The sequence below is a fragment of the Haliotis cracherodii genome, unplaced genomic scaffold, assembly GCF_022045235.1.
Source record: "Haliotis cracherodii isolate W230 unplaced genomic scaffold, xgHalCrac1.p SCAF_5, whole genome shotgun sequence".
Taxonomy (NCBI): domain Eukaryota; kingdom Metazoa; phylum Mollusca; class Gastropoda; order Lepetellida; family Haliotidae; genus Haliotis; species Haliotis cracherodii.
The window spans coordinates 9,665,937-9,687,827 of NW_027266308.1; the positions used below are offsets into that span (position 1 = coordinate 9,665,937).

General features: G+C 42.1%; 2 protein-coding genes across 2 annotated transcripts in view; both read right to left on the bottom strand.

Moving 5' to 3' along the window:
- Positions 1 to 201: 201 nt before the first annotated feature.
- On the bottom strand, positions 202 to 843 carry LOC139442406 (uncharacterized). The gene has a single exon (XM_071223220.1). It carries the CDS (start codon positions 841 to 843, stop codon positions 202 to 204), a length of 642 nt encoding a protein of 213 aa, XP_071079321.1.
- A 13,589-nt stretch (positions 844 to 14,432) lies between these two features.
- The window catches only part of LOC139443060 (tetratricopeptide repeat protein 8-like), a 79,250-nt gene continuing 71,791 nt past the window's right edge, over positions 14,433 to 21,891 (bottom strand). Inside the window, exon 11 of the mRNA XM_071223980.1 lies at positions 14,433 to 14,627. Within this exon, the coding sequence (XP_071080081.1) occupies positions 14,511 to 14,627 (117 nt within the window). The 3' untranslated portion in view covers positions 14,433 to 14,510. The remainder of the gene's footprint in view (positions 14,628 to 21,891) is intronic.

Below are 21,891 nucleotides of genomic sequence, written 5' to 3' on the forward strand. Positions count from 1 at the left end.
CATGACAGATACACGACTAGACCGATGGGCATAAATGAACGATGATAGAGACTAAGGGGCATGTGTAAACAATATTGATAGTAATTTATTTCAAAAAGGTAAATGATGAAGAATCTATTTACTTAAAATCATAGATGTGTGGATATATAGAAGTTTGTAGAAAAGTCCTTTCCTGGAATATGTGTCTTAAAGATTACATGTTCATAAATATTCGACATTAGGACAAGCAACTTCCACAGGGACTTTAGGACAGGCAACTCCGACAGGGACTTTAGGACAGGCAACTACGGTAGGGACTTTAGGACAGGCAACTCCGACAGGAACTTTAGGACAGGCAACTTCCACAATGACTTTAGGACAGGCAACTTCCACGGGGACTTTAGGACAGGCAACTTCCACAGGGACTTTAGGACAGGCAACTTCCACGGGGGCTTTAGGACAGGCAACTTCCACAGGGACTTTAGGACAGGCAACTCCGACAGGGACTTTAGGACAGGCAACTACGGTAGGGACTTTAGGACAGGCAACTCCGACAGGAACTTTAGGACAGGCATCTTCCACAGGGACTTTAGGACAGGCAACTTCCACGGGGACTTTAGGACAGGCAACTTCCACAATGACTTTAGGAGAGGCAACTTTCACAGGGACTTTAGGACAGGCAACTACGGTAGGGACTTTAGGAGAGGCAACTCCGACAGGAACTTTAGGACAGGCAACTTCCACAGGGTTGGCAACATGAGCAACAATCCACGTTATCGGGGACGATGACGCACAATAAGTGAGGTCACACGTTGCAACCCCCTGAATCTCTCCCGAAAACAAGTTGTACTTGCGACGACCCATTCTCACTCGAGCTCTCCACGGTGCCCTCTAAACGACAAAAACGGTGCACTGGGGGTCTATTCTCATCCGGAATCCCAGCCATGCTCTCGCGACAAGCATGCATGGAGAACTTGGAACCTACATCCAGTCTGACCTGGAATCCCCACACAACTTGCACGCATGTTACACAGGAGAGAAACATGATTTGGCAAACTCTCAGATCCATGAACATATGTCTAATTGACGTTAATTGTGATTATGATATATTATGGGTAATTAGTAATCAACTCACAGCAATAACTTCAACACTTTTTCAACTTCAAACAAATAAATAACCCGTAGTCACATTTCTTGTTATTTTACATAGTAATTCTTCCTAATTTCATTCCTATCCTACAGACGAATGTTATGGCTGACTTGATATGTATTCCAAATGACTCAGGCTAATTGGTCTCCTTTAACATATCGATACCAAGGTCCATAATGTCGTGACGGGGACTTGAACCCGCACTAAGGTGAGACGAAACTGACAGAAGGTTGACAAGGGCTTTGTGCTCCGCTAAACAAACCTGGCAACGTGTGCTAATGGCGTGGGTAGGGTGTATTTATCATTGACAAATTGACATAAGAGTTTCCTCCTGTGTCATGTGATTATCAAGCGATTATTTCTTCTGTGTTGTGAATAGAGACGGGTCCACCTGTTGAGCTGTCAAGCCTCGAGTTGTTAACTAACAACACAAGCCCAGAAACAACACTCGAAGAAGCACGCTGACTACTGTAATATAAAAGCCATAATGAGCAAGCGTTGGATCTGCTGACCACAGATGGCGGGTGTCACTGGTGCGATATATAACGCTTCTTCTTTCTGAGGCATGCGCTGTCTTTAGTCATACTGTGTTGGCATACCTGTGTTTATAGATCATGTCAGGCATGTAGGCGATAGGCACCTGGATTGGCAGACATGCTGAAATAATGAGCTTGTTTGTTTGTTCGTTGTTTAAGTCCGCATCGAGCAATATTCCAACTGTATGACGGCCGTCTGTAAATAATCGAGTCTCAACCAGACAATCAAGTGATTGATATCATGTGCGTCGGTCCAATCAAATGGGACTCTCTTCATAACCAATAAAACAGCATCAGTTGGATTCGATTCTAGCACCACCGTTGTTTGAAGTCAAGGGGTATTATGTTGCTTTGTTGTTTAACGCCGCACTCAGCAATATTCCAGCTATATGACGGCGTTCTGTCAATAATCGAATCTGGAACAGACAATCCAGTGATTGACGCCATGATCATCGATCTAGGTAATTGGGATACGATGACATGCATCAACCAAGTCTGACCACCCGATGCCATAAGTCGCCTCTTACGACAAGTGTAGCAGCTGCTGAATTCTAAGTGAGTCAGATGGTGAGTGAGTGAGTGAGTGAGTGAGTGAGTGAGTGAGTGAAGATCAGTCAGTGCATGGTTCAAGCATAGCACCACAAGCCATTCTGACAACTACCGTAAGACGAACGGGAAAACAAACAGGTAGATAGGAAGGCCTAGTATGACAAATGTTTGGATATTGTTATATGGCAGTGCGTTGTTTCGTTTCACAATAACTGTAAATGTGTTACATCGTTTCTGTTGAGATTCGGTAGACGCCCGTTGCATTGTGTTTGGACAGTGATTAGTCGTCAGGAATTTGGTATTTGTATGAGATGATATATGATGAATGTAAGTCTGATATGTATATAATTTATATGAAATATGATTAATGAAACTATGGATGATGTATGATGTATGAAATATCAGAAGAAATGAATGAATAAAGAAAAACTACTAAATATCATTTGCTAGTGTTTGTCATTTGTCACTGTAGGCAATAGTACACTAAAATGAGCCAGTTCAACTCTGCAGAGAGGTAGCAGGGTATCACATGTAAAACCACTGAAGCATATAAATGTTTGTTTTAGACTGTAGGCATTTGTCACTGTAGGCATTAGTGGACTCCTCCGTTTAATGTAGGCAGTTGTCAAGAACTATATTAGATGCTATAGTGTGTTGTGTAAACTTCCGGTCAGGTACACCGCGGACGGTGATAGTTTGTTATAGAAACACGTGGAAAATTCTTTGTTGTGAGGACAATGAGTAGGAATTCCCAGTAGCTTGGTAGGTTGTTTATATGGAAACAAACGCGCGTTTACGCATCTCTCACACTTTTCATCACGTCAAGACCAGCTTTCGTGTGTAGATCAGTCATCACCCCTAAATCTCCGAGGCCCGTCTCGGAAGCTTGACCGCTGTCGCCGCTGAGTGAATGTTTATTATTAACACTGACTTTTGCTATCACCACTGTCTTTTTTTAATATCATACTGACCACTTCCATCATATTGCCATTGAAAATTGTACTACCACTCTCTTGTGTACTGCCATTGCAATATCTGTGCAGTAATTTGTGTTGATTTGTAAACCTAGTTAATTATGTTTATTGTATGCCATTTGTTGTCTGGTTCTTGGAATCACACAGTTCTTTTACGTACAGATTTCTGGGTTAACACATTGTTTTAATTTGGGAATCGACACGTAACAATATGCATGTATGCATGGTATGACAAACGGGTAGATATGCATGTAGGCATGGTATGACAAACGGGTAGATATGCATGTAGCATAGTATGATACGAGTACAATGCTTTTGTTTGTTTGTTTGTTGTTTAACGCCGTAGCCAGCAATATTTCAGCTACACGACAGTCGTCTGTAAACAATCGAGTCTGAACCAGACAATCAAGTGATTGATATCATGAGCATCGATCCACGCAATTGGGATACGATGACATGCATCAAACCAAGTCAGCGAGCCGGACCACCAGATCCCGTAAGTCGCCTCTTACGACAAGCATAGTCGCCTTTTACGGCAAGCATGGGTTGCTGAAGACCTATCCTACCCCGGATCTTCACGGGTCTATTGCAATGCACATATATAGGAAGACAAACGGGTAGATACAGTCATGCAGGTATTAAGGAACACGTGGGTAGATAGTGATACAGGTAGAGTAATACATTGACATACAGGCTGCAAAACATTCCCACGTGTAATTAGATCAACATCTCGCCCACCCTGCTCGCTGACCCCTGACCCCGCAGATCCCCGGTTCAAAGAGAGCCGAAGTTCAGGTCCGGTCAAGGTCAAATCTACAGGTAGAGAGATTTCAGCTTTAAATCTTTCACAGATTAATCAGACTGTTTCTTGTAAATTAATTACAAGAAAACCTCCTCGTTACCATCTGTCTTGGAGTGCAAGTGTGATTGATTACTTGCTTGGCGGCCTGGGTTATCGCCCTTTGTTTAGTCAACGCCAATTCGATTAAGATGGCTTTGTGAAAGAAAAGACGCTTTGAAATCTTGGTAATTTTATGTTTGAAAAAAATAATTAAGTTTTTATGAAGAAACCAACGCGCGTAAGCGAGCCTAATAAAGTGACATAAAAACTTGACAAAGTTTTAGATCACGCGAGTTGGCCACGAAACATACTTACTTTTCTTCTTGCTCCAACATTCTATTGGCTGTTGTTCAGCTGAACAGGCCCGGTATGACGATAGAATCATACATCCATGGCGTGGTTATAGAAATACCTGGGTACACGACACATTAGCAGAGTTAGCTGCAGTACAGTGAGTGAGTGAGTATGGTTTTACGCCGCTTTTAGCAATATTCCAGCAATATCACGGCGGAGGACACCAGAAATGGGTTTCTCACATTGTACCCATGCCGGGAATCGAACCCGGGTCTTCTACGTGACGAGCGAACGCTTTAACCACTGGGCTACCCGACTGCCCAAGTTGCAGTACAACTTATATAGAAGCAGCAGTAGTAGTTTATTTGTTTGCTGTTTAACACAGCACTAAGCAATATAATCCAGCTATGACGGCGGTCTGAAAATAATCGGGTCTGGACCAGACAATCCAGTGATTGACATCATGTGCATCGATAGTAGTGACCCGTGAAGAACTGGGTTAGAATAGATCTTCAGCAACCCATGCTTGCCGTAACGGGCGACTATGCTTGTCGTCAGAGGCGACTAACAGGGTCGGGTGGTCAGGCTTGCTGACTTGGTTGATGTATGTCACCATCTCTCAAATGCGTGGATCGATGCTCATATCAATCACTGGATTGTCTGGTCAGAATCGAGTATTGACAGACCGCCGTCATATTGCTTGAATATTGCTGAGTGCGGCGTTAAACAATAAACAAAGAAAGTAGTAGTGGTATTTTTTGCAGATCCCCCTTTGGCTACAGACACCGTACCCATGTTGGGAATCGAACCCAGGTCTGCTTACCCCACCAATCCTTGGCTAGAAGTCAGGGTTTACAGTAGCAACAGCTGTTCATAACGCGTGATGTATAGTAGAATAAAAGTACTATCAGGCTATATGAAATTATATGCCCTCTATTAACATCAGAATATATTCATCAAATGACGAAATGCCGTTACAACGAGAGAACAAACGCCCCTGTTATAATCCCTGCCCCTTCAGACGAAGAACAGCATAGCACACCTCATGTGAATCACTGGTCTTGAAATTAACCCATGACAATAAAATATTTATATCTTCATAAAAATGTCTGCTAATGTCTTTCTAATCACACGCATTCTGACCATCAGGGTATTTTAGCCACAGGCTGGACACGGCGAACTGACTACACACGTGCAATATTCAGTCGCAGTCAAGCATGTAATCAACATTCCGAGATCGCCTTGCACGTGCGGCACGTGAATTCATCACGTGACCCGCCGATGTAATTCCAGTTGACCAGTCTGGGCGAAGTTTAGTCTGCTGAGTCTTGGCGCTGTGTGGCCGCACGTGTCGTCACTCCCAGATGGACGGACGATTTGATTGGCTCATTAGTCTCAGGCGGTGCCCTTGCTTCAGGGCGAGACTGTATGATTCATACGCATCAGCTAATAATACGACTACCTCTCTGTTTGTGGCGTCTAGTCTAAGGTGTGACAATTTTGGCAGTGAGCTATACGATATTTTTAACCAAAAACACAAGAAAAATAAAAGGCTGACGATGTTTATAATTTTTTTCAATCGTGGCATGATATCCTTATTTAAAAAATGACATCAAGAGGCACTGCATTTGTTTCTGAATTAAGTGGAGAAGACGAGAAGCTAGTCATTTAATTGCTCAAAGGGTGCATTTAGGACGACGAAAATATAGTTAGTTTGAATACTTTGCACCTTGTTAAACTGTTCTCATTGTTGATTTTATCAGAGACCGTATCAATATGGTATTTGGTCCCTGAGTGTATTCTAAGTCTCTGCATGTTTTAAACTTTTTATGAAAGTTATTTAATGAAGAGAACACAGACATGACAGATTAACTATAGTAACATGAAGGAATCAGGTGGTCTCTAACTTCTTTGGGGTAGCATATTATCTATATGATATTATATCTATATGATATAGACAGAAACATCACAAATGTGTTTGCACCCTGTTTCAGTGAATAATATGACTTCTTAAGCAACAGAAACAGGTTTTCCTATATATGCGCAATACTGTAGCAAGTCGAGACATTGTCTCAACTCTTATACTTTTAAAATCAGATAACGCAGGAACACGGAAGGCATTGACCCACATTTGACACAACAACATCCGATAAGCTCCACCCTATCGCGCTTGTCGGAATCAAACAGCTTTTAAACGCAACCCAGTCGTCTGATTACATGTCCGCACAGCGTTCCACTGATAACATATGTCATGATATCGGAACCTTCATCGGCGTCATGTGACCAGGCCACACCCCGCACGTGCAGTCTGTCCGGTAGGGGGCAGTCTAAACTGTTACATAACACCCCTGTAAGTGTGCCATAAGACCCTTGTAATCGTTAGGGAACACCTTCGTAAATACAATGTAACATGATTAAGTACCAACACAAGCAGGACCGTTAGCCGAGGTCAAACATTCGCGGACATATGGCCATCAGCTGGCGTGACTAGTTACCATCCTTCCCTGCGCAGCCGGTTATTGCCAGACAAGGCCCAGTCTATGAAGTTCTTCAGACGACGACGTTTGATGTTTGCTTTTTATTCTGGAAACTCACACAACAAAGGGGACACTCACGCTCGTGGACACTTCTAAATTACTATATCAAAGGAATGATTCTCTGTTTGTTGTTTAACGCCGTACTCAGCAATATTCCAGCTATATGCCGGCGGTCTGTAAATAATTGAGTCTGGACCAGACATACTTGTGGTTGATATCATGAGCATCGCCCCATGCCGTCGGGGACGATGACACACAATCAACCAAGTCACAGTGTCTGACCACCCGATCCATCGTTCGACAAGCATGGTGTTTGAGAGAAAGGGTTATGTAGTTCCAGCATTTCCTGGACTGAATTTCTGAATTATGAATGAACTGAACAATAACATTCTCTTCACTTTGAAACTCCTGCAAATGTGCACTAAATGGTGAATGAGCTTTGAATTGTATTATAGCTATGTCATCCCGTGTCAGCTTGATGAGTCACAAGTTTACCATGACCCCGGGCAAACAGCAGATCCTGCATTTAACATTATTCCAGTTATATCACGGCGTGTCAGCTTAATGTGGGAGGAAAACCCGAAGTGATGCAGGTCTCAGACGTTCACCACTTCGGTGAAACCCACGAGCACGGGTATGATGCTGACAAACCTAGAAACATAATCAGGGCGAACCGGGATTCGAACCCACAATCACAGGTTTCTGGTGTGCCCAAGGGACGCAACTCTGCACAGCGAATCGCAGCGCCTCAGACGACTGGGCCACCCGTGCCCCCAGAAATACTGGAATGAAAATACACTTTGTTTTTTCCCTCTTATCTGTTGCACTCCGTGATTTTTTTATATATATTTTATGTGACTTGCTAGACTTGCATTAATTCCAATAAATATCGCTGCTGTGAAAGAGGAGTTTGCTTCTGAAGCGTTCGTGACAAAACATTTTCGCCATCACCGAATTTATACTCATTCTACTCGCAAGAAAACAATAAGGTTGAAATTTCTCTTGTAAGCCGGGGGAAAACTGATAGCAACTCTCTATTTCGGGCGACAGTTTCGTTTGTTTATGAAAGTTTAAGTTGCAAAACCAGAGATCGCTTCAGCAGATTTAGACACATCGATGGCACATCACTACAAACACGCCATTACGGCTGAGAACTTAAAAAAAAACACATTTTCGGCAATTAATACACACAGCCTAGACTAACATCTTGACTCTGAAATGGACATATTTTACAGAAAAACAGTTGTTAAATTATAGTTATAAAATATAATAAAATGGAGCCCAGAGACTTCGTTCATGTTCAGATACTGCAGTAATCTGGACTTGCCAAACACGGGCTTGCATGGGCTGTATTGGATATATTTGTTTCAGGGTCTGTATGACACAAATCCAGACGTGTATAGATGGGAAGTTCTAACACCTGGCGCCAACAAGAAGACTTCAGTTCGTTATCAGTATTGTACATTCATAGTTGACCCTGTTAATTTGTCGGGTTTGCTAAATGTCAAAATGAAATGTTTGGCTCCTGGACAAAGTTGAATTTTGATCAAACGTTGATGAATTCATAACTGCGTGATGAGATGAAGTCATTGAGATACAGAATTTGGTAGAACACGAGTGACTTAGTGGGTGAGTGAGTGAGTCAGCACTAAGGCCAGGAAGCCTCATAGGTCAGTTCTAAAATCAGCAAGCTCCAATGGTCAGTGCTAACGTCAGCAAGTTCTAATGGTCTGTAATAACGTCAGGAAGCTCCAATGGGCAGTACCACGGACCTATATGGTTATACTAGTCCGTGGCAGTACTAACGTCAGAAAGCTCCAGTGATTGGTACAAACGTCTTCAAGTTCCAATGATCAGTACTAACGTCATCAAGCTAAAATGGTCAGTGCTAACGTCAGCAAGCTCCAATGGACAGTACTAACGTCATCAAGCTCAAATGGTCAGTACTAACGTCATCAAGCTCAAATGGTCAGTGCTAACGTCAGCAAGCTCCAATGATCAGTAATAATATCATCAAGCTCAAATGGTCAGTGCTAACATCAGCAAGCTCCAATGGACAGTACTAACGTCAGCAAGCTCCAATGGACAGTACTAACGTCAGGAAGCTCAAATGGTCAGTAATAACGTCAAAAAGCTCCAGTGGTCAGTACTAATGTCATCAAGCTTGAGTGGTCTGTACTAACGTCTTCAAGCTCCAGTGGTCAGTACTAACGTCATCAAGCTCCAGTGGTCAATACTAACGTCATCATGAAGTATAAGGGAACCTGTTCATTTCCAGCTCAGCTGGACAGCAAGTGGACAAAGGTCACCCTGCAGTGACCCTAATCTCCTTCCAAACTCTGGTCTCACATTCCTTGAGGGGATTATGACGTAACACTCTCCATGTAGAACAACACCCAGACTTTCATCTGCCCTGCTCACAGCTCTCAGGGAACCTGTAAACATCTCTCTACAATCAGGTGGTCATGTTGACTCATGGGCGAACATAACCATTGTAACACTCCCTTCTCGTCCATCTTCCAGAGGCTGTATCAAAGTCCATCTTCCTGAGCACTTGCGATTCATAACCAGTCCAGATAGTATTAGATAAGGATTATAATGATGACAAGGTCTTGTTATGTCTACTGGAAATGATTTGCCATCATCTGTGTCCTGTTCGGCATCCATATTTTTTCAATGTTTCTAATTTCCAACCTCAACCGACAAGAGAGAAGACAGGCCAAAATACAAACAAACCCAATTTGTTTTTGATAAATTTCCAGAGCAACAGGGAAAATTGAGATGTGAAAACCTTTTATTATTTCTCGTTGGAATGAAAATTCAGGGCTGGAGGAGAAGGGAGACCCAGAAAATAGCACCTGGAATAAGAGTTTCCTGGTAAATAAACATCACTTAATGCAGCTGTTATTATCGTCACATCACATCGGCTTGTAAATAATTAAGTCTAGTCTAAACCACAAGTTGGGGTGCAATGAAACAATTGCCTCCATGGTGTTGTGGCCGGTGGTTCAATCCCCGTCCACGTTATACTAACAGATGCTAAAAGATGGTACTTGTTGTCACCCTGACTGGCACTTGGCATTAAGGGGCTAAAATACGGACTGGTCAGCTCGGAGTCAGTATAATGTGTCTGAGTTGGTTGTTCATGTTAAACCGTGATTTGGTGTCTCAGTGTGCTAGCACTATAAAACCTGAACTAGTCCAGACACGCACGCACACACAGCTATATAAGTGTAGTAATCTTGATCTGACGTTGAACACCATTTCATGTCACCTCACGATACCAAGCTGATACCAGCTATACAAAGTCACCACAGCATATCGATACCCTGGGTAACACAGATTCACCACAGCATATCGATACCCCTGGTAACACAAAGTCACCACAGCATATTGATACCTCTGGTAACACAAAGTCACCACAGCATATTGATACCCCTGGGTAACACAAAGTCACCACAGCATATCGATACCCTGGGTAACACAAAGTCACCACAGCATATAGATACCCCTGGGTAACACAAGGACACAACAGCATATTGATACCCCTGGTAACACAAAGTCACCACAGCATATCGATACCCCTGGTAACACAAAGTCACAACAGCATATCGATACCCCTGGGTAACACAAAGTCACCACAGCATATTGATACCCTGGGTAACACAAAGTCACCACAGAATATCAATACCCATGGGTAACACAAAGTCACCACAGCATATCGATACCCCTAGTAACACAAAGTAACCACAGCATATTGATACCCTGGGTAACACAAAGTCACCACAGCATATTGATACCCCTGGGTAACACAAAGTCACCACAGCATATCGATACCCCTAGTAACACAAAGTAACCACAGCATATCGATACCCCTGGTAACACAAAGTCACCACAGCATATCCATACCCTGGGTAACACAAAGTCACCACAGCATATCGATACCCTGGGTAACACAAAGTCACAACAGCATTTCGATACCCCTGGTAACACAAAGTCACCACAGAATATCGATACCCTGGGTAACACCAAGTCACCACAGCATATCGATACCCCTGGTAAACAAAGTCACCACAGCACATCCATACCCCTGGTACCACAAAGTGACCACAGCATATCGATACCCTGGGTAACACAAAGTCACCACAGCATATCGATACCCTGGGTAACACAAAGTCACCACTGCATATCGATACCCTGGGTAACACAAAGTCACCACAGCATATCGATACCCTTGGTAACATAAAGTGACGAAAGCATATCAATACCCCTGGGTAACACAAAGTCACCACAGCATATCGATACCCCTAGGTAACACAAAGTCACCACAGCATATCAATACCCCTGGGTAACATAAAGTGACCAAAGCATATCAATACCCCTGGGTAACACAAAGTCACCACAGCATATCGATACCCCTAGGTAACACAAAGTCACCACAGCATATCCATACCCTGGGTAACACAAAGTCACCACAGCATATCGATACCCCTTGTAACACAAAGTCACCACAGCACATCCATACCCCTGGTAACACAAAGTGATCACAGCATATCAATACCGTGGGTTACACAAAGTCACCACAGCATATCGATACCCTGGGTAACACAAAGTCACCACAGCATATCGATACCCTGGGTAACACAAAGTCACCACAGCATATCGATACCCCTGGGTAACATAAAGTCACCACAGCATATCGATACCCTGGGTAACACAAAGTCACCACAGCATATCGATACCCTGGGTAACACAAAGTCACCACAGCATATCGATACCGTGGGTAACACAAAGTCACCACAGCATATCGATACCATGGGTAACATAAAGTCACCACAGCATATCGATACCCCTGGGTAACATAAAGTCACCACAGCATATCGATACCCCTGGGTAACACAAAGTCACCACAGCATATCGATACCATGGGTAACACAAAGTCACCACAGCATATCGATACCATGGGTAACACAAAGTCACCACAGCATATCGATACCGTGGGTAACACAAAGTCACCACAGCATATCGATACCCCTGGGTAACACAAAGTCACCACAGCATATAGATACCCTGGGTAACACAAAGTCACCACGTGTTGGGATTCTTGCATGATACATGACACACGTGCTGGAATTCTTGCATGATACATGACACAGCTATCTCAGCACAAATCAAGCAATATGTTACAACCACAGACAGCACTATCTGTTTCAATAGTTTTTATTTCTTATAGCTTTCATTTCATATAAACATATCACAGACAGTATTTCACTAACAGACAACGATGTATTGCCATTGGACGGAGGTTACAGGAATGTATGATTGCGGAGAAGACTGAATGGCTCAGTATACGATACTATATTAGGACACAGGTACCTTATATGACATTTCACCTACAGCAGTGAGTGAGTGAGTATGGTTTTATGCCACTTTTAGCAATCTTCCAGCAATATCACGGCACGGGACACCAGAAATGGGCTTCACACATTGTACCCATGTCGGGAATCGAACCCGGTCTTCAATGTGATGAGCAAATGCTTTAACCACTTGGCTACCCGACGCCCCCCAACAGCACTGAAGGAGTGAAGCTGGATACTATGCCATAATAATAATGCATATATTTAATCATCATTAATATGAATATGGTATTCATAACACACCAAATCTGCACCCTAAATCATGCTCTTTTGCGACATTATTACTCCAGTCAATGAATCAGCGTGCACACTATTTTCATTCTCAGCTCCCTGGGGAGTATACAACCCAAGCTGTCCATGAAGCACTAGAAGGTTACCCTTGCCACCTCATCCTGCCAGGTACCCATTCATAGCTGGGTGAACAGAGACAAATTTCTAACAAAGTCACTTACCAAAAGGGATGCCAAAAGTGCTTCATCACGCAATACTGTAGCCAGCTCACCTTGCCGTGGGGCACAGTGTATCCATGAAACAATATTGAACCTGGGTGCTCGGCGTGGAGAGAAAACACTTTACCCCCCTGCCCACCCATGCTATGCACTTCTACAGCAAAATGTGGAAAAAACACATTTGGTAACAGGGTCAAAATATTTTTCCAGAATTTCCTGAAAGTGTATCTCTAGGTGATACACATTACGTGTTTTGCTTATTTGTGATGTTATTTAGTAGTCGTTGCCTGGAAATTTCATTTGGACCCAAAGTAGTTCTGACAAATATTAATGAAACTTACTATTTTGTTAGTGCGATATCCATTTTACCAAGTTGAATGGTACGGATTTAAAAAAATTTAAGACTGAAAAAAAAAAAGAAGTTTTTATGCACAGTGTAAATTCAGAAAGATTTCCATGGATCCAGTCTTATCTAATGTTTTTAACCAATCAGATTGTAGCACACACTTCAATTCGTTTACAAATGTGAATGTACCGTAAATTACGTTCATAACGAACACGCTTATAACGAACTGACCGATAAAACAAACTTATTTCTTAGTCCAGGCCATTTGCTGTATATATGCTTATAACGAACTAAAATTAGTGGTCCCTTAATAACTGTAGTTTACTGTATGTGAAAGACGAACCAACCACAAATAAGAAAAGTCAAGTAAATAAGACATGTTGTATTCCGTGAGATGTGGTGAAGTCCTAGACTGCCAGGGGTAATCTAGCACAATGAATCAGTGTCAGATGGGGTCAGCTCGGGTCCCTGCTGTGTGTGACACACTACATCACAGAGGTCCAAGAGAGAATAGCCGATCCTGGACCCCCATCACAGTGTGAGACTATCTCGGACACATTTGAGACCAGTCTAAGCTTGATATTCCAGAAGTCATTATGACCAGTGCAGGGCTCACTGAGCAGCCACTGTTACAAGTGTAAGCCACACTAAGCAATCCATCTAATTTTTAAAAATTGTACCAAACCCTGGAAACAAACCCAAACACCTTATCCACAGGGCTCATGTGCACAATGAATAGTAAGAATGTGTGAATCAGTAGTCTAAACGGTCAAATTGAGCCATTACGTTTCTGATTGAGATATTTAGCGATCGGGGTACATCAGCTACCAGGAGAGAGACATCAAAGGAGAGACATCTGCTCACAGGAGATATCCACTCATAGGAGAGAGACATCACAAGAGAGACATCTGTCTACAGGAGAGACATCTGCTCACAGGAGAGACATCCACTCACAGGAGAGAGACATCACAAGAGAGACATCCGCTCACAGGAGAGACATCCGCTCCCAGGAGAGACATCCACTCCCAGGAGAGAGACATCACAAGAGAGACATCCGCTCACAGGAGAGACATCTGCTCACAGGAGAGACATCCACTCACAGGAGAGAGACATCACAAGAGAGACATCCGCTCACAGGAGAGACATCTGCTCCCAGGAGAGACATCCACTCACAGGAGAGAGACATCACAAGATAAACATCCGCTCCCAGGAGAGACATCCGCTCCCAGGAGAGACATCCGCTCCCAGGAGACATCCACTCACAGAAGAGACATCACAAGAGAGACATCCGCTCACAGGAGAGACATTTACTCCCAGGAGAGACATCCGCTCCCAGGAGAGAGACCCGCTCCCAGGAGAGAGACATCACAGGATAGACATTCATCCACAGGAGAGAGACATTACAGGAGAGAGAGTTCATCACATATGAGAGATTTGATCACAGGAGAGAGAAGTGTTGCTTGAGCTGCTTGAGAAGATCCTTGCTGTCAGTGTGGTTGGCGAAGGCGTCCACGGCTCGCTTGGCGGCGTTGTAGCTGCTCTGAAGGTCACCAAGCTGAAACAAGGACAAATAACACAGACTGTAGGCCTGCACTGAACAACAGCCTTAACTCATGTACTCAGGGTGAACAAACAAAAACCATCACTGTCCCTCTTTCTATGAAAATATATACCGTATTCGACGTTATTAGCGCCCAGGGCGCTCTCAAAATTAGAAATAGGGGCTCTTATTAGAATGTTATTTTGGTGGAAAAAACAGAGTTGAAAGATAAATTTTGTAGTTTATGCTGACAGCCTGAAATGTTTATGTACGACAGATATATTTTTCCAGAATTAAATACCCATAATTAAGGGTGCATATAACACACGAGTGCATATTATACGCGAATAAATAAGTCTTGTGTACATTGATCACTCGGAAGGGGTGCTGATTGGGATTGTTCAATAGCCAATATCTTAGCAAATGTCGCCGTGGGTGCTGATTAGAGCGGGGCGCTTATTACGTCGAATACGGTAATACACATTGCAGAATTCCCTAACATGAAGGTTTTATCTGTTTGTTGTTTAATGCCCCTCTCACCGATATACTGTATATGACCGCTGTGTGTAAAAAAATCGAATCTGGACCAACAAATCCAGTGATGGATATTGTGTACAACAATCCATGCATTTGGGGTACAATGATACACAATCAACCAAATCACTGACCCTGCCATACGAGTTATGTCCCTCCTATTGACCAATCAGATTCCACCTCTTATATCTTTAGCATTTAATCAAATGAAATGGCGGCACCCAGTCAAGACGATCAGATCGATAATCAAGATATATATTGTTTAAAAAAACTGGATGTCGATTTTGTTACATGATTTTGATTGGACTATGTAAGACTCGTTGGTCCAGCCAAAATATAACTCCATGATTCCAGCCTAGATCAGCAAGGGTGGAAACTGGACTTTTACAGTCAGTTAATTCCCTTGTTTGGGGAAGATGGGGTTGCTGGGAACCGACTGTAACCCGGAATCCCCACATGAAGTAAGGCCTTGACACTGACAAAAACACATAGCCAAATCTTATAAACCATAACTGGTATAAAGTTTGTTTGTTTGTTTGTTGTTTAACGCCGCACTCATTAATATTCTGGTCTGTAAATAATCGAATCTGGACCAGACATTCCAGTGATTGACATGAGTATTAATTCACGCAATTGGGTTATGATGACATGCATCAACCAAGTCAGCGAGCCTGACCACTTGATCCCGTAAGTCGCCTCTTACGACAAACATAGTTGCCTTTTACAGCAAGCATGGCTTGCTGAGGACCTATTCTACTCCAGGTCTGGTGTAAAGTACACTATGTGTGAAGAATGAGTGGGTTAAACTTAGATGTGTTTAATTTTTATAGCAGAATGTTAATATTGTGTATTTAACTTACATATTTTAAACTTAGGTAGATAATTGAGTTAAGTATGGAAATAGCTCCATAGACTAACCTGCGCACTCTCTACCAATCCTTGAGTAAAGTAGGGGAGATATTTATGTAAGGTCTTTAGTGATCTGGTCCAGCCACAGCTTGGCCAGTGATTGCCTTTCCTATCGTGTCTGTAGCATGTGACCAGGTTTTTAGCTTTAAACACTTCAATATTTCTCTTCTCTGGTCACTGCTGCATTACAACTCTGCATGATTCACAGCACTGTACTGATTGGGGTGAGATAATTTAGACTTTTCCTTTTTACTTAGGTTACTGTTAGCGCTACCAACCTACACCTCTGTGATATGGTTTTTATTTTCGTAGGTTGGTAGTTATTGCGCTGTCCACATTTGTATTTTTCAATCTGATAAAATTGTCTTATCAAAAAAAAAAGAAAAAAAAAGATAATTTAGACTTCTTTAGTATTATTATTTATCATATTGGGGTTAGGATCTGATATTTTAATTTTTTGAATTTATTTTTCTTCCTGAACAGAACAGAACTATGCATGATGGGAAATTGATTTCATCCAAACAGACATGACACAGCTCCCACTTTCCACGTAAATGTCAAGATCTGATTCTAGTAAAACTTCCCTAACAGGAAAACTACGTTCTTGACAAAGGACAAAGTATGAGCCATGACTGTATATAATGGTCGTCTCTGTCCCCAGCAAGTCAGACTGAACCGACACTTGCTAATTGCCATCCGTAACATACAGGAAAATATCTACAAAGAATTACACGCATATACACGGATGTGAAATATTCCATGTCTGATAAATCAAACGAAATTTTGAGATTTGGGCATGAGCCAGCTGATTGTGTGTCAATTACCACGCCCTGTCATAATGGGACAGGTTCTATGTGTGTACGCTGCAGATGTCGCCACAGTCAGATATATCGCCCTGACTGTATCACCGACTTCCTGTATGTGATATACCAGCATTCCTCACCGATATACATGGATATGAGTGTGATGTCACCGCACACGCCTGTTGACTGTCACGTAGGTTGGAGGCACATGCATTCATTTGGACTTTTCTACTCAAGATTATTTATTATCTTATTAGAATAATATACTGTCTTTGTCAGGCATAATAAATTGTCGGTGTCATGAGAGACGGAGAAGTTTGCTCATCCAGTTGCTGGTCATTCAACATAAGGACAAGAAGACTTAACCCTACATCAACACCTTCTAGTATTTCTCATTGCTGCATCACTGCTTGGACCATCACAGACATTCATTGACATTCATGTTAACATCAACATCATCATCATCCATCATCATCATCAATCATCATCATAATCATCATCATAATCATCATCTGTCCACTGTTACTGCTATCATGATCATCATCATCATCATCTGTCCACTGTTACTGCTATCATCATCTTCATCTGTCCACTGTTACTGCTGTCATGATGATGATGATCATCATCATCATTATCATAATCTGTCCACTGTTACCACTATCATCATCATCAATCATCATCATCAGTCCACTGTTACTGCTATCATCATCATCAATCATCATCATCAGTCCACTGTTACTGCTATCATCATCATCATCATCATCATCATCATTCCACTGTTACTGCTATCATCATCATCATCAGTCCACTGTTACTGCTATCATCATCATCATCAGTCCACTGTTACTGCTATCATCATCATCATCATCATAATCATCATCATCATCATCATCAGTCCACTGTTACTGCTATCATCATCATCATCATCATCATTCCACTGTTACTGCTATCATCATCATAATAATCTGTCCACTGTTACTGCTATCATCATCATTATCATCAGGGGGCACGGTGGCCCAGTTGTCAGAGGCGCCACGATTCGCTGTGCAGAGTTGCAGCCCTTGGCCTTGGGCATGCCAGAAACATTGTGGGTTTGAATCCCTGTTTGTCCTGATTATGTTTCTAGGTTTATCAACACCATACCCGTGCTCGTGGTTTTTCACAAAAGGGGTAAACGTCTGAGACCTGCATGACTTCGGGCTTTCTCCCACATTAAGCTGACACGCCGTTATATAACTCGAATACTGTTAAAAGCGGCGATAAACCCAACTCACTCACTCACTTGAATTGTCAAAGAGAGTTGACTGAACATTGCAAAAGTTTTACTTGAACCCAGGACCATGAATTGAAAGTCCTGGGCCTCATGCCACAAAGTGATTCTAGCTCTACGACAGTTGTAAGTCTGCTAAAGTATGGGAGGTATGATCACATTTGACTGATGCTTAGTGTCAGAAAATATATAATTTTGATAGAAACAACTTCAATAAAACTTAAAAGCAGCCCCAGCCCACAGTGAAAACCAGAGGAAAATCTAGACTTGCTTCATTTAGTGCTTTTGCATTACAGAAAGGGCTGGCGGAAGGAAAAATAATATGGTTCAGAGACTGTGACACAGACTACAATTACCCTAGCGCTATGATCACTTAGTGGAACGGGGCCCTGAATCTGTTCTTGGCCATCTTTGATGCTTCTTCTAATGCTGTTGGCATTATTTGCATGTTCCTGATGTTGATGGTGTCATTACACAACAAACTTGTACCACGACATCACAAAACACATGCAGTCAGAAAAACCTCCCCACTACATCAAACAACAGGAAGCTGTGGTAGTCTTTAACAGATGTTTTCAACTAGATAATTGGACAATAACTCTACGCTTACACAGCTGCATATCAAGGCAACATTTACGACACTCGTGTAATGACACATATTTCATGTCTTGATAAAGGAAAGAGGCCTTTCAAAAATTCATATTCAAACTTTAAACCAAACTCCATAATTGTTGCATGGTGCGTCATTTGTAAGCCATTACGTAACCTAATTGTACACTATCAAGTTCCAGCGGTCCAGTCTTAATACCATGCATGCAACACTGACTGACCATCACTGGCAATCACCACCCAACGGTCAATCCGGTGACCTATGGTCATTCTTTGATGATAATTGCTAATACAGGCCAATTAAGTCCAGCATTAATTATCTAATGAGATTTGATAACACCATTCCGCCCAGCTTGACGGCCACCACTGCGACAATAACGGTCAGCGACATGATATCTGGATACTGATCGGTCAGTGACAACATCTGACCCCTAGATGGCCGCTGCTGACACAAAATGAAACCGGATTGAGTAATTAAAACCAAGCCATGCCTTGGGCTGTTTACAAGGTGTGATTATAGATTAGAGTTACCTCCCCCTATCTCTGTCCAGCAATACCCATTAAACTCTTTGGACAGTGATGGATGACCTATGATAGCCGGATATAATTAGTCAGTAATGGAGGTACAATGTACTACTAATGAGGACCCAATATGGAATAGGGTGTGTCATTCAGATAACCATGTTTTTATCAGGTTTTAACAGAGATGTTATTAATTAGAGGACATCAGGTTTTCAGCATGATTGTATGGTATTTATAGTATTAACAATCAATTTGTGTGAGGGTCGAACAATGAGTGTAAATTTTGATATGATCTTTTATATTAAATGAAAAGTTAGTCATCAGGGACATGCTTAATACTGTTTTCACTGGGAGATCACCATTTAGTATGGTGATAAACAAACTCCAGACTTCTCATTAATTATATCTTCATCCCTGCCTGACCGCCTCCGTGGTCTTGTGGTAGAGCGTCTGCCCGGAGAACGGAAAGTCCAGGGCTCGATCCCCGCCTCATACCAAAGGATGTTAAAAGATGGTACTTGTTGTTACCCTGTCTGGCGCTCGGCATTAAGGGGCTAAAACAAGGACTGGTCGGCTTGGAGTATTCATGTAAAACTGCGGCATGGTATCTCACTGAGCTAGCACTATAAATCGGCATCAGTCCGGACTAGTACAAGCAGCCACCAAACAAACGTGCATGCACGTTGCTATATAAGTGCAATAATCTTGGACGCGACGTTAAACCCCATTTCACCTCACCTCATCCCTAACTGTTTCTCGTCACTGTATTGTCCGCAAGTACCCACAGACGAGGAAACTCCATACATGTGTACCCTTCTTGTGTTGCTTCATGGAAAACACCATATGCATAGTCCTACCCAACATTGATGTGAATTCAGCAAAAGCGTTGGTGCCAATGGTAAACAGACAGAGAACCGTGTATCGACAATATCCTCAGTGAGTAGTTGCGATGTGAGACGCAGAGTAGAAAAACCTTTGAAAGTTCCCCTATGGTTGCAACAACAGCTCATTTGCATCAGCCCACTCAGTAAATTCATTTTCTTTAAATTCTGCTTGAGAACGTATAGCGTTCTTCAGTTTGGCCTTTCCCGAGGTGACAGCATTGCATCCTGTTCACTCATGATTATTAATATCATCACTGATAATTAAGTTACTAATCAAACCAAAGTTTTTGGCAATGCAGAAAGTGAGATTTTTAGAGGCCACACAGCCTAAGTCCCTGGTTTGCGCAGCTCGCCTGACTGGAAGTTAAACTGATGTTACTTCATAACATTTACCAAATATGGTTCCATCCAAAATTCATGAGAATCACATCCATTGACAGTCAATATACAGAAATGTCTTGAGCAGTCTAAAAACCAAAATGCCTCCCACCTCGAATTTTTTAAATCTTTGGATGAAAATCAATTTCTGGAGACCTTCACTAAAACTACACTGCACATGATAACACTTAGCTGTATTTAAATTAACATACCGAACAATACCTTATATGGACATAAAGGTCACGCAAACGTTTTTGGCTTTGCTTCACTTTGAATTCGATGGCATTGTCTTACTGACAAAAGTCCTTAGCTACTTAGTAATCAACCAGACTGTATTTCATACTCATTATGAAGCAAAACAACACTCTTGACAGTAATCACTTAAAACACACATCCCACACAAAACATTTACACTAAGATCTATGTATCACATGACTTTCAGCTAATCTGATACCCGTTCCACAAAGCAATCTTAGTGCTACGACTGTCATAAGTTAGTGTTAAAGAATGGGAGTTATGACCGACTTAGCGCTAAGATCGCTTTGTGGAACAGGGCCCAGATGCGAAACACAGACCTGTGCAACCACATACTGTTTCATTAAGTGACCTCTGGTGACCTTGAACTTTGTCAGTAGTCAGACAAAATCTAACGATCTGTAGACACCGCTTTGTTTGCTCAAAATCCTGTCATAAATACAAAACAAGTTATTGTGGTCACAGCTTCATTTCCAAATCAGTGACCTTGACCTTTAATGTTAACCAAGAGGAGAATGGTAGATACACTATCATGATAAAACCCCATTAAATACTTATATTACACATGGACAAGATGTATATATTATTTATTTTTACCTAAAAACCCTTTATCAATGGACTGATCAATGCAATATAAAACATACAAAAATGTAAGTCAATCTGGTGAGACCCGAGAAGATCCAAGGTAGAATATGTCTTCAGCAACCCATGCTTGCCATAAAAGGCGACTATGCTTGTCGTAAGAGGTGACTAACGGGATCGGGTGGTCAGGCTCGCTGACTTGGTTGATCCATGTCATCGTATCCCAACTGTGTGGATGGAGGCTCATGATGTCAATCACTGGTTTGTCTGGTCCAGACTCAATTATTTACAGACTGATGTCATATAGCTGGGATATTGCAGAGTGCGGCGTTAAACAACAAACAAAAGAACAAAGACTTCTAAAGGACAAAATACTTAAAACATAAACATTTCCCACAAAGCTCTTCAAAACAAAATAACCTGAACACATCACAAAAATAATAAATATTGGAAGCCCAAGATGCCAATATCATTATCATTAACAAGCTCCTATGACAAGCAATGTTTGTGAAAAACAATAAATCTCTTTAACA

Coding starts and splice junctions, on each gene's coding strand:
- LOC139442406 (XM_071223220.1), bottom strand. CDS start 843: ATGGGTCGTCGCAAGTACAACTTGTTTTCGGGAGAGATTCAGGGGGTT.